Source organism: Lissotriton helveticus, chromosome 9, assembly GCF_964261635.1.
Source record: "Lissotriton helveticus chromosome 9, aLisHel1.1, whole genome shotgun sequence".
In the NCBI taxonomy this organism is placed as follows: Eukaryota; Metazoa; Chordata; class Amphibia; order Caudata; family Salamandridae; genus Lissotriton; species Lissotriton helveticus.
Genome location: NC_136070.1, coordinates 66566131 through 66589456, shown reverse-complemented (window position 1 = coordinate 66589456; position 23326 = coordinate 66566131). Strand labels below are relative to the sequence as shown.

The following is a 23326-nucleotide window of genomic DNA, read 5'->3' as shown; positions in this document are numbered from 1 at the left end:
CGGTTTTTGTTGCAGATCAAGTTTCAAGGAAACAAAGATTAGGTGCACAATATTTTGGAACACTGTATCCTTCAACGTTGACTAAACCAAAAACTATACATAGAAATCTCTTCCTACTAAGTTCTGGTGGATTTTAACCTTTTACCCACTCCAGACGTCTTTTGGAGTATTTACGGGAGAAAGGGTCTGTGTGAAAAAGCACGACTGAGTTACTCTAACGTCTTGCGTTAGATTTATCGCCTTACCAAATGTTGGGCGCCATGTAGTGTAGTTCCTATATTCCCAATAGGCGGCTCTGCGCATTGGAATAATATATTCAGCAGTGTAGACGTAGGACTGAGGTTAACTAGGTCTCTACTGACTATATTAGACTTAAGGTTTGGCAGCTAGCTCAGAGGTCACTAGAAACTTTCTCGAATAAGCGAGGAGGAGTTTAACCTCCCTGGATAGACAAGAAGGGATTAGCTTCTGACAACCATAAAACATGACAACTTTGCTCTCCCTGAATAAGAGTGTATCTCTAGAGTCGTGTGAAAACAAAAGACAGCTATTTCACTCAGTCAAATGTGCGTACTTAGTTTCACCAGAATGCAGAGAAAAGAGAGACGGGCGTTTTCAATAAAAGGTGTAATTTATTGAGCAGTCTTCTTCCTCATGCAAGAGAAATGAATTGCCACGATTGTAATACTCATGGTAAAGTAAAGTGCGTACAGTAAAAGGAGGATTATAAAATAATACTGTAAAAGCATTGATATGGTTTCTTAGCCATATGATACTTTAAAATAGATAAAATATATACATACATATATACATGGACTAATCATACTCAACTGGCGCTTCTAAATACGCCTACCCCGGTGTACCTGACCTAAGCCTAATACGTGGGAAGGAGTAAGTAAGTAGCAGTTTAGTTTAAGTTTTTTTTGCCAAGAATCTGACTCAAGAATTCTCTTTATGGGTTTAGTCAGTTCCGTACCTGGGTAAATAGAAAGCAGGAGGTCTGGTATCTCTCTCTCAGGACTCGATATCCCAGTCACCCGCAAGGGTAGGCTGGAAACGCCAGAGCTGGATTTTCTCGGCAGGAGAAAAGACAGCGTTTTTCTCAGAGCGTCAAAAGGGAGGGGCAGCGTCCGTGTGCTCTCGCAACAGCTGGGCTCTCGGGCAAGTAGATAGCTGCTCCAAAATCACCACTGTGTGTTTGCTTAAGGCAACGTTGGTATATTTAAACCTGAAAGGTGCCGGGTTTGACGTAAGGTTGGACATAAGACGTCAATAAAGATGTCACTAAGAACTGGCCGTTCTTACAGTGCTTTACAGGAGTTCTAGGACGAAATCAAAACAAAGGCAAGGGGGATTTCCCAGGTTGCTGGAGGCTTGGTTTTGTTTAGAGAACTCGGTGTGCTTTCTAGGGGGCCGGAGAAGTAGCCTTGCTTAAGGTGACAGCATGTGCTACGGCTGAATTATGAATAGGGTTTTTATGCCGTTGTATGGATATTATTGATTATAACCGGACAAGGGCATAAAATAGAAATATCGATTCTGGTTCCTAGATAAACACACTACAGAGGTATTTCTTAGTGGTAACAACTGTAAAAATTCACCAAGCGGTACACTTCTGTGTCAAGGAATTAACTTGCATGGAGCCTGCGAAGGTTCATCAAATGACCTTTCATGCCACCTGCACGGCACCCCTGCCACACAAATAGAGCCTCTTTTCAGACAACTTTCCAACGGCAGTTACGTTATGTTAAGTGAACGCAGCTGTGTGCCATGTTGCCAGGAACGGCCTATCTCGTCAGTGTTACATCCAGGGTCACTTGCTGTATGCAAGTATTGTATCCAAATAGCAAACCAGACAACGGGGCAGCGATATGGCCTTCATTGAATATCTCTTCTATTCGAATTGATACTTTAAGCAGAATAAAGTCCATTCTTTTACAAAAAACTGTGCCTTTAACCTCGTCTAGAGAAACGTATGATCTGCAAGTCGCAAGGACAGCAGGAGAGATACATGCATTATTATCAACAAATTGCCACGTGCATTTCGCAGAAATGTTAAGTCAAATCTTAAACATGTCTGATACCAGTGGCATCGCACATGTATTTAAGACAATTTTTTCGGGACTGTTAGCACCCTTTGAAGCAGTCCTGAGCATCTTACCGAATTTCGTACACTCTTGTGTTCGGCGGCCAGCCTCTCATCTTGGGACTCGTAGCAGGAATCTTATTTTTGTTCCTTCTGCTCCGATATGGCAAGTCCTGTCACAGACAAAACTCAGGCTACAATGGAAGAAACGCTCCTAGCAATGTGATACCGAGATAGGATTACTACAGTCCTCGGCTTGGCTAAGAGGTCTGAATACTACCTGGTTTCTTTTGTTCAGACCAATCTGGCAAGATTGTATCCTACCTGTTCTACGATGCCTGCTCTGCGGAGAAGAATGCGTGTTAGACGTCTGTCTCCCACTCCCATCAGCAGTACCTATGGATATCGATACTTTGCTTGGTTCGGTAACGGCTCATGCAACGTGTTGTCCCCAGCGGCTACCTATTCTAATGACGGCATTCTTTGAGACCTCACCATTACGACTAGCGTGATGAAAGCGGCACACAAGTACAACCTTCTGTGACCATTGCTGATATAGACAACGATGACGGCAATGCATCTCACATATGCACTATTTCTACTTTTTCGGACTTGGTCCAACTTTCACCTACTGTTGTAGACAAATTCTTTGCCAGCCTATCTGAGTTAATGTTCTCTCCTAACAACGAGAATAACTTTTGAAAACACGAGCACACAGCGTTCCCTGAACTCTGAATTCGGCCTTCAGTTTTGATAAACAGAAACTTCTAAAGACTTTGGAACTATTTTTTCCTCCAACGAAATTATTTTCCCTGATTCCCAAAATATTTACCTTTTGGCACATGATACTCTGCTTAAAGTAGAACTATTCTTCTTCACTTAGCCTCTAACACATATACAGTCTTGTATAAAAATGTGATGAAATGGACTCGACCTTGTCTTCTGTATTAAGAGCCTTTTCATAAATGTAAATTTCATGATTCATTCAGTCAACATTCCAATGTACAGTATATGCTTTATCTGATTGATACCACTGAGTACAAAAACGTACAGTATAATACTAATTTTTCGTGTATATACCATTTCAAATTCATTTTATGTATTTTGGGGTGGGATGGAAAACACATGCATAGATATGTTTCAAACTGCTTAGTATTTAGTAATGATGGACATTATACGTGGAGTGGGTGTTGTAGACGAATCTAGGACTCTAGTTAATATTCCCGATATATGCCCTTATGTGGTTATATCAAATCATATCCTTATATAGGCATAAGAATCATACCCATATTAAGACAGCCAATGCAGTCCAAATACGGCAAGGCTACTCCCATAGACTCCTAGAAAGCACAACCCGTTCTTAGATAAACCAAGCCTCCAGCAGCCCGGGAATTCCCTCTGCTTCTGTATTGATTTGTCCTAGAACTCCCGGAGTCCTGAAAGAACTGCGAGTTCTTAGTGATGTCTTATGTCCAACCTTACGTCAAACTCTGCACCTTCCAGGTATAAATATACCAGCATCTGCCCTAGCAAAACACACGGTCGTTTGGAGCAGATCAACTATCTACTTGCCCGACGCCCTGCTGTAGCAAGTGCCGAAGGGAGCCGACCCTCCCGCTGACGCACAGAGAGACGCTGTCTTTTCTATTGCCGAGAAATCCAGCTCCAGTGTTTCCCTGCCACCCTTGCGGGTTGCTGGGAGATCGAGTCCTGAGAGAGAGATACAAGACCTCCTTCATTCTATAACTAAGGTACATAGCTGATTAGACCCTTAGAGAATTCTTGATTTAGATTCTTGGCAGAAACTATTTTAACTCAAACTACATCTCACTTACTCCTTCCCATGTACTACGCTTAGGTTAGGTACACCGGGGTAGGCGTATCTTAGAAAGCACCAGTTGAGTACGTTTAGTCATTATTTTATCATTGTATGTATTTTATCCATTTTAAGTATCTTATGGCTTAGAAACCATATAATGCTTTTACAGTATTTCATAATACTCTTTTTACTGTACGCACTTTACTTTATGACAAGTATTGCGATTGTAGCAATTCACTTCTCTTGCATGAGAAAGAAGACTGCTCAATAAATAAGGAATATGCTACTCACCAGTATGCATCTGTTCTTGCCATAGAGGGCTGCAGAGTGGTACATTATGAATAGATCGACATCTGGTGTTGGGCTCGGATGATTGCACTTGTTTTTCTCTTGGAGAAGTCTTTTGTAGTCATGAGGCTGGTGACTCCTCCCTTGGGTGATAGTGCGCATGGGCATCGGCTCCATCCTTAGATTGTTTTGCCATAGTAGGGTTAGATGGAGTAGTATGATAGAATACAGAAAGAGATGCCCATGTAAGTTTATCTAAATAAGATAATGTTGGAACAGACACAGGTTTCCGGGGAGGCAGGGAGGGCATGTACCACTCTGCAGCCTTCTATGCCAAGAACAGATGCATAGTGGTAAGTTATATTTTAGAGCACAGGGTTGAACCCATAAAGTCGGTGGGACCTGGGTAGTTAGATATTATAAACAGAGGGGTCCCAGACTGCAATATTGAGTGATTATCATGGAAATAAAATTAGAAAATTGAATACAAAACATAAAGATCAAATTATAGTACAATGTTTTATTCACATTGCACTCTTATAGCCTTTGTCATACTGTCTAACCATGACAAAGGCTATAAGAGTGCAATGTGAATAAAACATTGTACTATAATTTGATCTTTATGTTTTGTATTCAATTTTCTAATTTTATTTCCATGATAATCACTCAATATTGCAGTCTGGGACCCCTCTGTTTATAATATGCATAGTGGTAAGTAGCATATTCCGTTCGAGGCATATGGGCTGCAGATGGTACATTATGAATAGATTACACAGCAGTTACCTCCCTAGCGGTGGTCACCAGTGTCTGTTGCAACAGTTTGAAGTAAAGCTTTTAATACAGCCTGGCCCACATTTGCTTGTTGTCTTGCCTGCACGTCAACACAGTAGTGTTTCGTGAAGGTATGCGGTGTAGACCAAGTTGCTGCTTTGCATATGTCATCTAGGGGAATGCTCCCTAGGAATGCCATAGATGCCCCTAGTTTGCGTGTAGAATGAGCTCTAGGGGGAACAGTTCGAGTTCTTTTTGCCTTTATGTAACATATCTGTATACATTTTGCAATCCACCTGGCAATACCTGCTTTAGAGATAGGGTTGCCTTTATGTGTTGGGGAAAACGCTACAAATAGTTGTTTGGTTTTCCTGAAAGTTTGTGTTCTTTCTATGTAATATAATATTGCCCTTTTGACATCTAGTGTATGTAGGGCCCTCTCTGCTACCATCTGTGGCTTTGGAAAAAAGACTGGTAGTTCCACTGATTGATGTGGAATGCTGAAATTACTTTAGGTAAGAACTTTGGGTTTGTTCTAAGAACCACTTTATTTTGGTGTAACTGTAGAAATGGTTCTTGTATTGTTAATGCCTGTAACTCACTCACTCTCCTGAGGGAGGTAATGGCTATAAGGAAGGCCACCTTCCATGTAAGAAATTGTATTTCACACCTATGCATAGGTTCAAAAGGTGGCCCCATTAGTCTGGTGAATACTATGTTGAGGTTCCAGACTGGAGAAGGTGGTAGTCTTGGTGGAATAACTCTTTTGAGGCCTTCCATGAAAGCCTTAATTGCGGGTACCCTAATGCTGCAAGATGTACTCTAATGGAGGTGTAAGCAAGGTTACATTGCTGTAAGTGTAGTAAGTAGCAAATAATATTTTGTGTAGATGCATCCAGAGGGTTGATGTTGTTACTGTTACAGTATACAGCAAACCTTTTCCACTTTTCTGCATAGCAGGCTCTGGTGGTGGGACGTCTTGCTTGCTTAATAATTTCCATACAGTTTGGAGGTAAATTTAAGTATCCAAATTCTAAGACCTCAGATCGCTAGGTTCAGTTGTTTGGGATCTGGGTGCATTATTTCTCCATGGTTCTGTGTAAGGTGCATGGGTGAGATTCTTGGTTTTTGATGTGGCACCTGTGAGAGTTGTAGGAGCGTGGTGAACCACGGCTGCCGTGCCCAAGTGGGTGCTACCAGTATCATGGTCATTGAATGCTGTTGCAGTTTTCGAACCACTAATGGAATTCGTGGGAGAGGGGGAAAAGCGTATGCAAATTTGTTGGACCAATTTATCCATAATGCATTGCCCTGCGACAGGTGGTGTGGGTACCTGGATGCGAAGCTTTGGCATTTGGCGTTCTGATAAGTGGCAAAGAGATCTATCTCCGGTTGTCCCCATCTTTGGAAGAATGGCTGCAGTATTTGGTTGTGCAGTTCCCATTCGTTTATTTGTTCTGACTCTCTGCTTAAGATGTCTGCTAATAAACCAAAAAATGAACTGGGAGTGCTAACTTGTTTCAAAAACCGTTTGAACATTTAATTATCACGAAACATTCATTGGGATTTATACACCAAAAAAAATGAATATTTATATTAGTATAGAATCAAAAAAACAATCAAATTCTTGTCTTTCGTGATGTGCAGCAGCCGACGCGTTTCGTCCTACAGACAGGACGTCATCAGGGCTGCAAAAATAGAAACATATAATACAAAAACATCAGTGCATGTGTTTCGAACTTCAAATCAAATTATCCTAAAGAAAAGAAAGAACCATATCATCCACTGACTATTTGTTAAGAAACAGCTTATTGTGCCTGGTCGTAGTAGAATAGAATTCTAGAGAAATTTATTACACTGCTAGAGACTTGCGGGAACCATTTACAACATATTGACAAGAGACGATTTCTAAGCTTCTGATTCTTACAACGTAATCACATCTACATCCTGGGACAACAAGTTAGCAAACTGATGTATATACATAATGAAGAATTATAGAAGGCAAGCTCACCTATAATTATAGAGATTATTTGCTGTCTTTGCCTTTGAATTTTGAACCTTGTGTCAGGGAAGTGTTCTACATGAGGCCCGAATCGTCCACCATGTGTCAGTATTAGTATTAAACTGGGGGGGGGGGCAAAAAGAAGGAGAAGACCGTTCATTCATCTCTCCATACTATATCTCGTTATATAGGCAAAAACTCCTGACCTTCCAGTTTAAACAGCTACTACTTTCAGATTATCTGAGCATTATATGTTTAAAACTACCATCAAAGAGAAATCATACCTTGCACTCATTAAGTCAACGACGTTTCTCCAATCGATTAATCTCTTTTTTTCCTTTAATCGAGAGTTCTTTAAAAACTGATATGCCCATGAAATATTATGCCTATAAAAATAGGTGGACTGTCAATACATGATTTTTAATTCCCACAGTCCGTTATGAAGGAACTGATTGTAAATTTCTTGTCCACTCACCCCAAATCAATATGATGATGGACCATCAAAAATTGCCGTCTTCTAGTAATCAATCTTATCCATGTTCCTCAAGTTTAATTCAGTCTGAAAAAATGTGTATAAAGAATAGACTAAATATTAAAGGCTCAAAAAGTATCCATTTCCCCAATAATCTAACTATTCCTCCTTTCTTACCGTTCAAAAAGTAGCCTCATGCTCCCCTCACCGACCCGGGTACGATAAATCCCGATGGTGAAGTGCCCTGGACTCTCTGAGTTTAAGAAGAGCCCAGTAACCAATCCCTGCATGCGTGATTTCGCGCGCGATATAATTGAACCCATCTGTGCACACAAACAAGTTCTCATAAAGGTCCGCTATCAGTGTGTATAGCGGTTGTTACTATTGGCCAATCATGCGCAGCCAAATCTTGCAATTTGATGCAAATTTGCCATTTCCTGATTTAACTATTATTTCTGGTTGTGTGTGCCGTCTACAATCCGGTCCGCTATCATTATGTGTAGCGCGTGATTCCAATCGCCATTCCGCACGGCTAAATGTTAATATATCCTTGTTTCTATTATTTCCGTTTATATCAACCGCCGTTTCCGATCATGCGCAGCAGGGGTTGTGTATATATATCAGTTTCCATTCACGTCCGCTAGTTAAATGGTAACGCTGGCTTTTCACTCGACCCCACAGTTGCTATTCTTATTGGCTATACGTGACACCATTTCCGTTCATGCGCGGAACAGTTTCTATTCACGTCCGCCATTCACTGTTGATATAGCATATGATCTAGCCCAGTTACTCCTCAAAATAAAAAAACAATTATGTTCATGTGCTCTCGTATCCAATGTGTTTACCTCACCTTTCCCTCTGCTCATACGGGGTTGATCCCGTTTCGCCATTTTCATCAAATATATGAGCTTAGACACGTATGTGTAGGTAATTATGGATTTACTCTTTATGAGCAAATAAGTCTTTTTTAATCTAGTATAATATAGGTCGTCCGCATAGCTACAACACTAGCATATACATAGCGTATAAAATAATTGTACAGCATATGTTGAGGTAACGCTAGTTTTTATATTTGATGAAAATGGCGAAACGGGATCAACCCCGTATGAGCAGAGGGAAAGGTGAGGTAAACACATTGGATACGAGAGCACACGAACATAATTGTTTTTTTATTTTGAGGAGTAACTGGGCTAGATCATATGCTATATCAACAGTGAATGGCGGACGTGAATAGAAACTGTTCCGCGCATGAACGGAAATGGTGTCACGTATAGCCAATAAGAATAGCAACTGTGGGGTCGAGTGAAAAGCCAGCGTTACCATTTAACTAGCGGACGTGAATGGAAACTGATATATATACACAACCCCCTGCTGCGCATGATCGGAAACGGCGGTTGATATAAACGGAAATAATAGAAACAAGGATATAGTAACATTTAGCCGTGCGGAATGGCGATTGGAATCACGCGCTACACATAATGATAGCGGACCGGATTGTAGACGGCACACACAACCGGAAATAATAGTTAAATCAGGAAATGGCAAATTTGCATCAAATTGCAAGATTTAGCTGCGCATGATTGGCCAATAGTAACAACCGCTATACACACTGATAGCGGACCTTTATGAGAACTTGTTTGTGTGCACAGATGGGTTCAATTATATCGCGCGCGAAATCACGCATGCAGGGATTGGTTACTGGGCTCTTCTTAAACTCAGAGAGTCCAGGGCACTTCACCATCGGGATTTATCGTACCCGGGTCTGTGAGAGGAGCATGAGGCTACTTTTTGAACGGTAAGAAAGGAGGAATAGTTAGATTATTGGGGAAATGGATACTTTTTGAGCGTTTAATATTTAGTCTATTCTTTATACACATTTTTTCAGACTGAATTAAACTTGAGGAACATGGATAAGATTGATTACTAGAAGACGGCAATTTTTGATGGTCCATCATATTGATTTGGGGTGAGTGGACAAGAAAGTTACAATCAGTTCCTTCATAACGGACTGTGGTAATTAAAAATCATGTATTGACAGTCCACCTATTTTTATAGGCATAATATTTCATGGGCATATCAGTTTTTAAAGAACTCTCGATTAAAGGAAAAAAAGAGATTAATCGATTGGAGAAACGTCGTTGACTTAATGAGTGCAAGGTATGATTTCTCTTTGATGGTAGTTTTAAACATATAATGCTCAGATAATCTGAAAGTAGTAGCTGTTTAAACTGGAAGGTCAGGAGTTTTTGCCTATATAACGAGATATAGTATGGAGAGATGAATGAACGGTCTTCTCCTTCTTTTTGCCCCCCCCCAGTTTAATACTAATACTGACACATGGTGGACGATTCGGGCCTCATGTAGAACACTCCCCTGACACAAGGTTCAAAATTCAAAGGCAAAGACAGCAAATAATCTCTATAATTATACAAGGTGAGCTTGCCTTCTATAATTCTTCATTATGTATATACATCAGTTTGCTAACTTGTTGTCCCAGGATGTAGATGTGATTACGTTGTAAGAATCAGAAGCTTTAGAAATCGTCTCTTGTCAATATGTTGTAAATGGTTCCCGCAAGTCTCTAGCAGTGTAATAAATTTCTCTAGAATTCTATTCTACTACGACCAGGCACAATAAGCTGTTTCTTAACAAATAGTCAGTGGATGATATGGTTCTTTCTTTTCTTTAGGATAATTTGATTTGAAGTTCGAAACACATGCACTGATGTTTTTGTATTATATGTTTCTATTTTTGCAGCCCTGATGACGTCCTGTCTGTAGGACGAAACGCGTCGGCTGCTGCACATCACGAAAGACAAGAATTTGATTGTTTTTTTGATTCTATACTAATATCAATATTCATTTTTTTGGTGTATAAATCCCAATGAATGTTTCGTGATAATTAAATGTTCAAACGGTTTTTGAAACAAGTTAGCACTCCCAGTTCATTTTTTGGTTTATTTGTATGTTCAGTCTGGGGTTGGGACGATGCCCTAGTAGCTGGTAGAGTGTAAATTAATACTATCAGGTAATCACCCCTAATAGTGCACCCTAGCCTAATAGTGCACCCTAGTATACCCTACGTCGTCCATAAGCCTTGTTGTACAACTGTTAAGATGTCTGCTATCTGATTTTGAACTCCTGGAAGGTGTTTGGCTAACAGATAGATGTTTTGAGGAATGGCTCATCTCCAAATTTCCTGCGCTAGTCTGGATAGTTGGAGAGAGTGTGTCCCCCCCTGTTTTTGAATATAATATATTGTTGTCATGTTGTCTGTTCTGATCAGAACTGCTTTGTTGAGAATATGCATTTGAAAAGCTTTTAATGCTAGAAACACGGCTAGTAGTTCTAGATGGTTTATGTGCAGTCGTTTGTGCGGTACACTCCATCTCCCTTGGACTGTGTATCTCTTCATATGAGCTCCCCATCCGGTGAGCGATGCATCCGCTGTTAGCACCACTTGTGGAATTGGTTCTAGGAACGACCGACCTTTGGAAATGTTTGTTGTATTCCACCACTTCAGAGAGCGATGCGTGCAGTCGTCTACCAACACCAGATCTGTAATCTGACCTTGAGCCTCATTCCACTGTGTTGCTAGACATTCTTGAAGCGGACGCATTTGTAGTCTGGCATATGGGATTAACAGTATGCAAGATGACATCATCCATAATAACTGCATAAACACTCGAGCTGTTAATGAGTGTTGCGGTTAAAATCTTTGAATTAGGGTGAGCATTGTCTGAATCCTGACTGGATTGGGGTATACTATGGCCTTTTCTGTATTTATAGTAGCCCCTAGATATTGTTAGGTTGCAGGTGTGATTTTGTGTAGTTCACCGTAAACCCTAGCTGGTGCAGCAGTTGAATTGTCTTGTGTGTTTTGAAGACATTCCTCTTGGGACATGGCCTTTATTAGCCAGTCGTCCAAGTAAGGGAAGACATGTATTTGCTGTCTACTTAGGTGTGCTGCAACCACTGCTAGACATTTTGTGAACACCCTTGGTGCTGTTGTGACTCCAAATGGAAGGACCTTGAACTGATAATGTCGTCCTTCTATTACAAACCTGAGGTATTTTCTGTGAGCTTTGTGAATTGGGATATGAAAGTAGGCTTCTTTTAGATCCAGTGTAGAAAGAAAGTCCCCTTTCTTCAGTAAAGGAAGTACCTGTTGAAGCGTGATCATGTGGAAATGTTCCGAATTTATGTATGCATTGAGAGGTCTGAGGTCTAGTATAGGCCTTAGAGATCCGTCTTTTTGGGGAATTAGAGAGTAGAGAGAGTATACTCCTGATCCTTGTTGATGTTGTGGAACCTCCATCGCATGCTTTTGTAGCAGTGATAGTACTTCCCGTTTTAATGTCAGATGATCTTGACTCATTGGACGCGGTCTGGGGGGGATATTTGGTGGGGTAGCAGTGAGTTCTAGGCAATAACCATGTTGGATAATTTTTCTCACCCACCTGTCTGATGTGATGTTTTCCCAGACAGGTAGGAACTGTGATAGGCGTCCCCCGACCGGTGTTGCATGGTTTGGGGGGAGCTGTATTAAATCACTGTTTTGGGGTAGGAGAGTTGCGGTTGTTGTTGTTTCCGCGACCTCTACCCTTGCTGTTGTTACCTCTGTAACTGCCTCTATAATTACCTTTAGGTGATGTTGGTGTAAAAGAAGTTGATTGCTGGCTTGTGCCTGTATTCTTTGATCCGCCTCTATAGATGGACCTACGAAAGGAACCTCTCTGAGATGGCTGTTGCAATGCTCCCATTGACTTAGCCGTTTCAGTGTCCTTTTTCATTTTCTCCAACGCCTCATCTGTGCTTGAGCCAAAGAGTGTTTTCCCATCAAAAGGCTGGTTCAATAAAGAAGTTTGTACTTTGAACCCTGAGACTCTGATCCATGCATGTCTTCTTAACATGATACTGGTGTTTATAGATCTTGCCGCAGTGTCTGCTGCGTCTAAAGCGCACTTAATAGAAGTGTTGGTTATTATCTTCCCTTCTTGTATCAGCTGATCTGCCCTTTGTTGATGTTCCTTAGGGCGATGTGTAATGAGTTTCTCTAACTCATCATAATTAGCTCTATCATAGCGTGCCAGTAGCGCCTGAGTATTTGCTATGTGCCAGCTGTTTGCTGCTTGGGATGCTACTCTCTTGCCAGAGGCATCTATTAACTTGGACTCCTTGTCAGGAGGAAGAGCATCTCCTGTTCGTGAGTTCGCCCTCTTACGAGCATTTGAGACTACTAACGAGTCCAGAGGTATTTGGCCCTTAATAAATACTGGGTCTTTTGGGGCTGCCTTATACTTTTTGTCAATCCTTGGGTTTAACACCCTAGCCCTCACAGGATCTTTAAATATGTCTGATGTATGAGTGAGGAGACCCTTAAGCATTGGTAGGGTCCCTGAAGATTGCTGTGCAGCAGGTAGTGTTTCTAAAAGGAAATCTTCTATCTGAGGTTCCGCATGTAACTCTACCTTGTGGTATTTTGCTGCCCTATTAATCAATTGTGCAAAACCCGAATTATCATCAGGGGGAAAGGGTTTTGAGGGATACAGGTCAGAGTCATTATTATCTGGCACTGCATCATAATCTTCCCAAGGGTCTGTGTCTTCTGGGATAGTATTGTTATCATCCCCAGGAAGGTCCCCATCCTCTGTGTCACTTTCTACATCTGTTTGAGGTGTAGATGGGCGTAGTGTAAAAGGTCGAGGGATACCTGGCAGAGTATGAGGCAGAGGAGAAGAGGGTGTGTCCATAGGCTGTGGAGAAAGGGGAGGAGTTGTATTTGTCCCTATTGTTCTCTTCTTAGGAGGAGGAGCTTTCCCCTCAAACTGTTGAGTCTTCCTCTTTTTAGGTGGTTTTGTCGCCACCTTGCCAGTTTGTGGATCAATGAACAAAGTCTTTTGTTTTGGATCGGTCTCCTGCTCCTGTGTCGGTACCGAAGCGTTTGGGTCCGATAGGTGCTTTTGCTTCTGTGTCTCGGTGTTAAGTGTTTTCGGCACCGAGATTTTGCTCGAGTCCGATTTTTTCGGTATCGAGGGAGTCTTTTGGCTGCCATAAGTGTGGCAGGGTATGCTCAGACGTGAGTCCCTTGCTCACTTTGCCACTGGATTCAAGCAAGCCGGGCTGAAGACGGCTGTAATGCCAGAAACCGGTCCTCGGAAGCTTGTTTCCGGTCCAGGGAAGGCATGGCTTGGCAGTTCGGGCTGGACTGTTCCCATGAGGCACAGGGTCAGACTGATTTGCATGTAGCCATGTCTGAACTGGGGTGGCAGAGTGGGCTAAAGAACGGTGATGGATTAAACCCAGATCTTTTGACTGGGTGTGAGTGTTTGATTGGTTCAGATGCTCCGTCCATTACCACCCCCTTTTGTACCGCTTTTGGCCGCCATAAGTGTGGCAGGGTATGCTCAGACGTGAGTCCCTTGCTCACTTTGCCACTGGATTCAAGCAAGCTGGGCTGAAGACGGCTGTAATGCCAGAAACCGGTCCACGGAAGCTTGTTTCCGGTCCAGGGAAGGCATGGCTTGGCAGTTCGGGCTGGACTGTTCCCATGAGGCACAGGGTCAGACTGATTTGCATATAGCCATGTCTGAACTGGGGTGGCAGAGTGGGCTAAAGAACGGTTATGGATTAAACCCAGATCTTTTGACTGGGTGTGAGTGTTTGATTGGTTCAGATGCTCCGTCCATTACCACCCCCTTTTGTACCGCTTCTGGTGAAACTAAGCATGCACGATTGACTGAGTAAAATAGCCATCTATTGTTTCCGTGACTCTGGAGATATACTCCTTATTCTTGGGGGAGCAAAGTTGTCATGTTTATGGGGTTGTCAGAAACGAATCCCTTCTTGTGAATTCGAGAAAGTTTCTAGTGACCTCTGAGCTAGCTGGCATTCATAATTAAGTCTAACATATTCAATAGAGACCTAGTCGACCTAAGTCCTACGTCTAAACTATTGTTTATGTTATTCCAATGCGCAGAGCCTATTGGGAATATAGGAACTACACTACAAGATGGGGATTTTATTTTCGCCTATGAGTTGTGGGGAGATGAGCTGAACATCCAGTGTGAACAGGTGTGGACAGATTCATTTAATATGTTGCATCAATTAGTCAAGCCTGCGTGGCTTAAGCACAACCATCTCTTCTCGGCCCATCGAGCGTATCTTTCTCGCTTAAAACTATCGAAATTTCAGCCCGGGAAAGCATGTAAGAAATGTGGCCTGCTGGAAGCATCGGATGTACACATGTTTAAAGATTGCCCACCTATCTGATTTTTTTGGGAGGAAGTGAAGAGGTCTCTGGACTCAATCCTCAAGGTCTCATTGACTATCAGTCTCCCTCTTATTATTTTTGGCCTCCATGATGACATCTCTGGTCACGCTAGATCCCTCCTATTTTATGCAATCCTTCTGGCAAGAAGACAAATTTGTAAGTTTTGGGTGGATACCATCGCTCCAACACATTCAGGATGGCTGACTTCCCTTTATGAATTATCTAGAGTGGACAAGGCTAGATCCTGTTGTAAGAAAAAGCTCGCATTTTGGGATCTATTGGTACAGTGGAAATAGGATGCCCGGGTTTTTTTTATTGGTTTTTTTCTCCGGGTCCTATGATTATGCCTTCTCTGCTCCATGGATCAGTGTTTCGGGCTGCCCAGCCAAATAATAATATGGTCCAAAAGGTTGGAAAATACCTAGGTGGAGTAAATTGGTCAACCCTCCATTTGTGGATGCTCCTTCCGCCAGTTAATTTTCGTGTCTTGGTTCGAGTTTTTATAAAGAACTTTGAACTCGTTCAGAAAAGATACGCAAGGTGGTCGGTGTTTTCTATAGAGGATTAAGGCAAATGAGGACAAAAAAAAACAAATAGAAAGCAAAATAAAAGAGATTCCTACCTGATTGTTTGGATCTAGAGCTGAAAAGGAATTTCGCGAACTGCAACCAACTGGAGGCGTGGCTTCCCTTATGAATTCAGACATCTCCAACCCTCCTCCTGGGTCACTGAGGAAGAAACAAGAGTACAAGAAGTAGAATACATGTCACAAGACCCATACATCCATTTGTCCCTACAAAGTCACCTTTTGTATTTTAACAAAGTTTATTGGTGTTTATATTCAAAGGATACAAACACGATTTTGGTAGTGTTTGTATTAAAATCTCAGAGGAACAAGGGAAAGACCTTTTCCGTAACAGCAGAATCTAATTATTCTACAACAGCTGTAAGCTATAATGTCAGACGAATTGTATATCCATTCATCGACAAGAGTGCACATTTCACTTATCAACGCTTGGTCCTATGAAATGTATCTACTCCTTCCAACTCCTCATTTGGCCAGAACTCCGCAGTTCATTGGTAGGAATCCACCTGGATGACAGATGACAACCAGTGCCAAAGTCATGCAGTTTTCTGATTTGTGATTGCACGGCCCCTTTTACGTTTGGTATCAGTCACAGAGAGCACACCTAGATTGTTGGTGGATACAGATACTTATCCCCAGGCATACTGTACGTATAGTCATTGTAGCTATCAATTTACTTCAGACTGCCTTCAGTTTCAACGTATGTTGCGCTTTTAATTTCAATATTTTAAAATTATCTAATGCAACACATTCATGAGCCCAAAGGCATGGAAACATGAAAGTAGCACTACATTAAAAATATATTCAATCAGTCAGTCATAAAACTTTATTTCAATCGTATATAGATCTTAAAAATTACATAGCAACTCATAAAAATGATATAGTAAAAGGCATAGGAATCAAAATACAAAAATATAGGAGTTTTTCACACAATGCATTTGGCGCACTAAATCCAAAGAGCATACCAGAACTGAGCCAGGGAAAAAACAATTAACCTGCTTGCATCAGTAGACAAAAATCTTAGCACCTCCAAGTAATGGCCGGGACTAACCAGTCTGCACAGAGGAATAATACACTTGGCCCTCAGATTTCGATAACGAGGACAAAAGAAGAGCAAGTGGACTAAATATTCTGCACTTGATTTGCAGGATGGGCAGAGATTATCCAGAGAATTGCAAAACAGTTTGGTTGGCAGAGTCTTATAATGAAACTGTATAAATAATTTGCGAGCCAGAGGAGGCACAATTTCATCAATTGTTTATTCATAACTTGCGGTTGGCTTAAAATAAAAATAAACCTGGTCAAGTAACCCACGAGATTTGAAGATTCCTTCTGCATGACTTTTTCCCAGTAGATCGATTTGACCCTTTGCCTTTGATATTAACGATCTACTTTCCGGATTCGACCAATAAGACTCCAGCCCTAAAGCCGGAGTACGCCTCTCAAACAATTGAACCAGGGGATCGAATTTATCTGGGAATAGTGCAAAAGGTCAGTCAATGCAGCTCTGTATGAAACTAACTCATCAACAAACCACAAGCAATGCCAGAACATAAATAATTTGCAGTCAAGATTGTGAGGTAGTTTTCTCTGGGCAAAATCCAGGTATAAAGGAGTCAAAAGAGTTCTAGGGGGTAAGTTTGAAAGAGGTCTTAAAAAGCTATTTTCTACAGCAATAACAGTTTTTATTTCCACTACCCCATAGTTCCACCTCATAGAGAGCCCCCCCACCGAGTTTTGATGAGGTTAATCTCCAGTGCGGGAGCCCCTTTTTTCTGTATTTTCGAAACGTGATCAGTCTGCTGGATTAGCATTAGCTTTGCTTTGTCAATGTGGAGTGCCCAATTTAGGCTAGGTGTGAGGCGAATACCCAGGTAGTCAAAAGCGGATACTTGCTCAAAGGGGGTGCTTCCTACAAATAGACTTATTATTGGGTTTTGCGTTTCGTTTGGTTAAAAACCATATATTTGTTTTTGGCTTCTTTAAAACCAAACTCCGTGTGTTGCAAAATCTTAGAAAGACGCTTAGCAATAATTGGAGGCCTGGGAAATTACTCAAGTATCGTCTGCAAAAAGGAGCGATGGGGCTCTTCTCTCTGCTATTTTGGGGGTATCAAACTCGTCCCTATCTAAAAAATCAACCACCCCATTTATAAAAAATATATTCAACAAAGCCACATGACCTAAAAGTAAGTACTACCCAAACATAAAAACAAAGCAGTGAAGAAAAAAAAGTCAGTGTTATTTATATACAACTGCACGATTTTTTTTAATGAGGAGACATCTGAAAGGGTCGGCAGGCCTGTCAGCTAATCCTCACAGCATCCTCAGAAAATAGCACGCTTGCTACTGATATATGCAATAATCAGGTCACAAGTTTAAATCCCAGAAAGAGTGTGAGACAGTGTAGGTGTGAGACAGTGTAAGTGTGAGAATGTAAGTGTGAGAATGTAAGTGTGAGAATGTAAGTGTGAGAATGTAAGTGTGAGAATGTAAGTGTGAGAATGTAAGTGTGAGAATGTAAGTGTGAGAATGTAAGTGTGAGAATGTAAGTGTGAGAATATAAGTGTGAGAATGTAAGTGTGAGAGAGGGAGTGTGAGAGAGGGAGTGTGAGAGAGGGAGTGTGAGAGGGAATGTGAGCGAGGGAGTGTGAGCGAGGGAGTGTGAGCGAGGGAGTGTGAGAGAGGGAGTGTGAGAGAGGGAGTGTGAGAGAGGGAGTGTGAGAGAGGGAGTGTGAGAGAGGGAGTGAGAGAGGGTGTGAGAGAGAGGGTGTGAGAGAGGGTGTGAGAGAGAGTGTGAGAGAGTGTGAGAGAGAAAGAGTGAGAGAAAGAGTGAATAAAATCAAGTGTATGTTTTATAAATTTCCATACTGCAATGTTAAATAGTGATTGTCAAAAAATATTGTCCAACATTTTTTGTTATAAATAAAAAAACAATTCTTTGAGTTTTTTTTTCCTTTATAAACATTTGATTTTTTAGGCCACCCACAAGAGGTCCCTGCACGCCAGCTGAAGAGCATAAACCTCCAGCTCGGCGTGCTTTAAAAAATATGGTTAGCTCTCCTGGGGTCATGAATTCAATGACCCAGGAGATTTGTTTCTTTTTTTCCCTCCCTGGAGGCCGGCAGACCCCCCCCCCCCCCAATATTGTTTTAAAATATTCTTGGTGGTGCCTTTGCCCCCTCTTTTGGGGCACTAAGACAACTAAAACGTTTAAGCGCGGAGATACTCCTCCGGGAGTTGATTCTAGCGCTATATAAACCCACAATTAATTAAAAATTAATTAATTAAGAACAAAGCCAAAGCACGTCATTATTTGGCAATCCTGAAAAGAAAAAAAAAAAAGATCTGCGAGAGGCCTCGCTACTTCAATAGTGAAGCCGCGAGGTGGCTCCAATTGTAATTTTTGCTTATGTTGATGTCATTGGTCTTACCGGGGCACTTGCAGCCAAGCTTTTTCTTTTTTTTTTTTTTTTAGCAGTGCGTGGAGCCCAATCCCTCATTGCTGTTTCCCATTTAGGCTCAAGCCTGCAAGAACACGGATTAGCGCTTAGGTTCTCGCTTGTGAGATGCTATTATTTACAAAAGGGGATTGGAGCCCGCCTATTGCTTACCATTTGTTGGCTTCAGTGCCACTTTTCTTTGCAACCTTCCTCATTGGCCAGCGCACGCCAAGCGTCACTTTCGTTGATTTTTGTGGAGCACAGACCAAGCACAGATTGATTCAGCTTTCAGTGCCTGTCCATTGCTCCCGACGAGATTGAGGAACTATCTCCTCCCTCCTTCAAGTCCCACTGCCTGCTACTCACTCCATAGCACCCCCCCTTTTTAGGGCTCGGGGCGGAGCTCCGAGATCCTATTATTAAAGAAAAAAAAAAAGTTTCTTTAGGGCTCGGGAAAGACACTTTCCTTAGTGCGCGTGTTTTTTTTATTATCTGAATGGTGATTGGTCCTCGCGGTGATGTATTTTTAATAGTCTTGATGCGATTGGGCAGTTGTAATTGTCGGGCGCCATTTTGGGCATTTTGTCTGCGGTTACGTGCTCGGCAGTGCATTAATTTTAATTAGGAGCTGTCAGGGTGGCCGTGTAATGCATTCCAGATGGTGTGCGCGCGTTCACCATAGAGCAGTGCGTTTGTCGGGTGCACGTCCTCCTCACGTGCACACAGGCTTCAGATTTAATAAGCGCGAAGAGAGATTCACTTTCTGCCCTGAAATGCAGAATTGACACTATCTCGGGTCAAGGAGACTTCTAACGCCAAGTAAATACGTAATCCGATCACCCCGCTACAATAGAGCGGAAATCACCATCATGCTCGTCGAGGAAATCTACAGTATGTAGAGGCGGGAACCTAACAGAGAGTACATCTCCCTGCCACTACCGAGCGAGACGGAGCGGCAATCACGGGCAGAAGAGGTGGGGGAGGGGATCGGAGCACATGGGGAGGGAAAGATGGGAATTTAACCGCACTGGAGGTCGGGCAGAAAATCTGAAAACATCCATCAACACGCGGTGCAGAAAGGGAACCCGCGGTGGCATTAAAAAACAACACGCATTTTGCTTCATATCTGTTTTTTCAGATTACCCGTATCTCGCAGATTTGAGCTGTGGTAAACAGGACATCATATGGAAGGTAGAATAAATTCTGATGCAGGGTTATAAGGTGATATTACTTCTCTTCCCAACTGTAGCCAGAAACTATCTGTGTAGTTTCTGTTGTTATCTTTTGCTTTAGTGATGTAAGCCAAGTACAAGTCAGTGCAATCACCAAGCAAGCCTAGTCAATCCAAGCTGAACTGTGTGAATGCTATTTCTTCTGTTTATCTTGAATGCTCGTGGGGCAGACTCTAGGCAGTTACCCACGTGGCCACAAAGTCATTGCTGGCACACACTTAGGAGCCTCTGCACTGTTACCTTCAAGAAATCTAATTCGCTCGAAAAATGCCTAAGCTATGTTGCCCTTTCTTCACTCTGCAGAAAAGCAGCTAACTTCCTAAATAGTACCTTCCAAGATTTAAATATGCAGTCATGGGGAACCGATACTTTGCTACCCAGACACATAACTTACTACAAGCCTCCTCTAGGCAAGTAACTTCGTACAACTATCCACAGCCTGGACCCTAAAATCTATTTCCTTGTTTGCAGCGTGCTTCACAGAGTAAATTGGTGGAGGTGTTTGTGTGTGGTTGTCCAAGTGAATGTGTTAAAACTGAGCGGTCACGTTAGAGGACTTACAGTTCCTCTCGACTCTAGATGAACCATAAAATTGTTTTTCTCACAACTAGATAAAGTGCAGGGGGTTAAAAATTACGAGGGCTGATAATATATTGTATTTATCAAGCTTTTTTAAAATAAAGTTCACACACTCAAAAGCTTTATGATGCTAAAACCGGAAACAGAAAAAACAAAGTAGAAATGTAAAAAATTTGAAGGCGTATAGGTTTGAGCATTGATTTCCAAAAATCTTGGGTGCCGCACTGCATCGCCTTGTACTGTGTACCCAGTGCTTTAAATGGGCCGGTACATCGTACTGGCACTTTTTTATTTTGAGAGGGAGAGTACCTGCACTTCTCAAGACTGACGTGATATTTTGGGTTGGAGAGCACCAGCACTTCTAAATACAAGCAAGTACTCTGTTACAGGGCATCTGCACTTCTGTATTTCCATTTCAAGCACTGCTTGTACCATCCTGTTAATCAATATTAGGGACTTTCGCAAAACTCTCTTTTTGATTGGCGGCCAGTGTAGGCTGCGAAGGACTGGTAGTATATGATCTCCACCTGATGTGCCTGTGAGTAGACGAGCAGTGGCTTTCTGGACCAGCAGCAGACAACTAAGCAATTTATCAGGAGGACCCAGGCGTTTCCGTAGTCAACCCGTTCAAAAATAAAAGCCTTAACAACAAGGTGTATGCAAGGTAGACTAGAATTGATTAATAAGAAAGGTGACCCTCGTTAGGTGCCACTCTTGGAAGGTGATTGTCCATAGTGTTCATGACTGTGGACCCTCCTCCCGGCTACCCCTCTACAGATAGGGATGCTTCAAATTCCAGTTCACCTGCTTCGGAGGCCGAGATGCAAAAGCTGAACTGAAGTGGTAGATCTTTGGTATGAATTGTGCCACATTTGTGTATCAATCTCAGACCTAATCCTGTTTCAGTGCTGTTGCCGCCGAGAGGGGGAACATGATTTCAGTTGTTTTCTAACATAAGCATTGTGGGGCATCAATGTTCCATTTGTTGGCAGGCTGCAGACCACCGCCAGCCTACGTCAGAGTTCGTGAGGCAATTTGGGAGAGATTAGGCACTGTATGGAACAGGTTCTCAGGTGAGTAGAGTAGTGAGGTGAGTAGTGAGTGCAGAGTAGTGAGTAGTGTAGTGAGTAGTGAGTAGTGTAGTGAGTAGTGAGTAGAGTAGTGAGTAGAAAGTAGTGAGTAGAAAGTAGTGAGTAGAAAGTAGTGAGTAGTGAGTAGAGTAGTGAGTAGAGTAGTGAGTAGTGAGTAGAGTAGTGAGTAGAAAGTAGTGAGTAGAAAGTAGTGAGTAGAAAGTAGTGAGTAGAAAGTAGTGAGTAGTGAGTAGAGTAGTGAGTAGAGTAGTGAGTAGTGAGTAGAGTAGTGAGTAGTGAGCAGAGTAGTGAGTAGTGAGTAGTGAGTCCAGAGTAGTGAGTAGTGAGTGCAGAGTAGTGAGTAGTGAGTAGTGAGTAGAGCAGTGAGTAGTGAGTAGTGAGTAGTGAGTAGTGAGTAGAGTAGTGAGTAGAGTAGTGAGTAGAGTAGTGAGTAGAGTAGTGAGTAGAGTAGTGAGTAGAGTAGTGAGTAGAGTAGTGAGTAGAGTAGTGAGTAGAGTAGTGAGTAGTGAGCAGAGTAGTGAGCAGAGTAGTGAGCAGAGTAGTGAGCAGAGTAGTGAGCAGAGTAGTGAGCAGAGTAGTGAGTAGTGAGTAGAGTAGTGAGTAGAGTAGTGAGTAGAGTAGTGAGTAGAGTAGTGAGTAGAGTAGTGAGTAGAGTAGTGAGTAGAGAGTAGAGTAGTGAGGTGAGTAGAGTAGTGAGTAAAGTAGTGAGTGCAGAGTAGTGAGTGCAGAGTAGTGAGTAGTGAGTAGAGTAGTGAGTAGTGAGTAGAGTAGTGAGTAGTGTAGTGAGTAGTGTAGTGAGTAGTGTAGTGAGTAGTGAGTAGAGTAGTGAGTAGAAAGTAGTGAGTAGAGTAGTGAGTAGAGTAGTGAGTGGAGAGTAGTGAGTAGTGAGTAGAGTAGTAAGTAGTGAGTAGAGTAGTGAGTAGTGAGTGCAGAGTAGTGAGTAGTGTAGTGAGTAGAGTAGTGAGTAGAATAGTGAGTAGAATAGTGAGTAGAATAGTGAGTAGAGTAGTGAGTAGAGTAGCGAGTAGAGTAGTGAGTAGAGTAGTGAGTAGAATAGTGAGTAGAATAGTGAGTAGAATAGTGAGTAGAATAGTGAGTAGTGAGTAGAGTAGTGAGTAGAGTAGTGAGTAGAGTAGTGAGTAGAGTAGTGAGTAGAGTAGTGAGTAGTGAGTAGTGAGTAGTGAGTAGAGTAGTGAGTAGAGTAGTGAGTAGAGTAGTGAGTAGAGTAGTGAGTAGAGTAGTGAGTAGAGTAGTGAGTAGTGAGTGCAGAGTAGTGAGTAGAGTAGTGAGTAGAGTAGTGAGTAGTGAGTGCAGAGTAGTGAGTAGAGTAGTGAGTAGAGTAGTGAGTAGAGTAGTGAGTAGTGAGTAGTGAGTGCAGAGTAGTGAGTAGTGAGTGCAGAGTAGTGAGTAGAGTAGTGAGTTGAGTAGTGAGTAGTGAGTTGAGTAGTGAGTAGAGTAGTGAGTAGAGTAGTGAGTAGAGTAGTGAGTAGTGAGTAGAGTAGTGAGTAGAGTAGTGAGTAGAGTAGTGAGTAGTGAGTAGAGTAGTGAGTAGTGAGTAGAGTAGTGAGTAGAGTAGTGAGTGCAGAGTAGTGAGTAGAGTAGTGAGTGCAGAGTAGTGAGTAGAGTAGTGAGTAGAGTAGTGAGTAGAGTAGTGAGTAGTGTAGTGAGTAGTGAGTAGAGTAGTGA

At 42.1% G+C, this 23326-nt stretch overlaps 1 protein-coding gene across 4 annotated transcripts in view; it reads right to left on the bottom strand.

Annotated features, from left to right (window-relative positions):
• PCNX1 (pecanex 1) overlaps window positions 1-23326 on the bottom strand; it is a 486917-nt gene that overhangs the window by 341483 nt on the left and 122108 nt on the right. For all 4 annotated transcript variants that reach the window (XM_078659468.1, XM_078659469.1, XM_078659470.1 and 1 more), the window contains exon 3: window positions 15333-15438. In XM_078659468.1, coding sequence (XP_078515594.1) covers window positions 15333-15438 — 106 coding nt within the window. The remainder of the gene's footprint in view (window positions 1-15332; window positions 15439-23326) is intronic.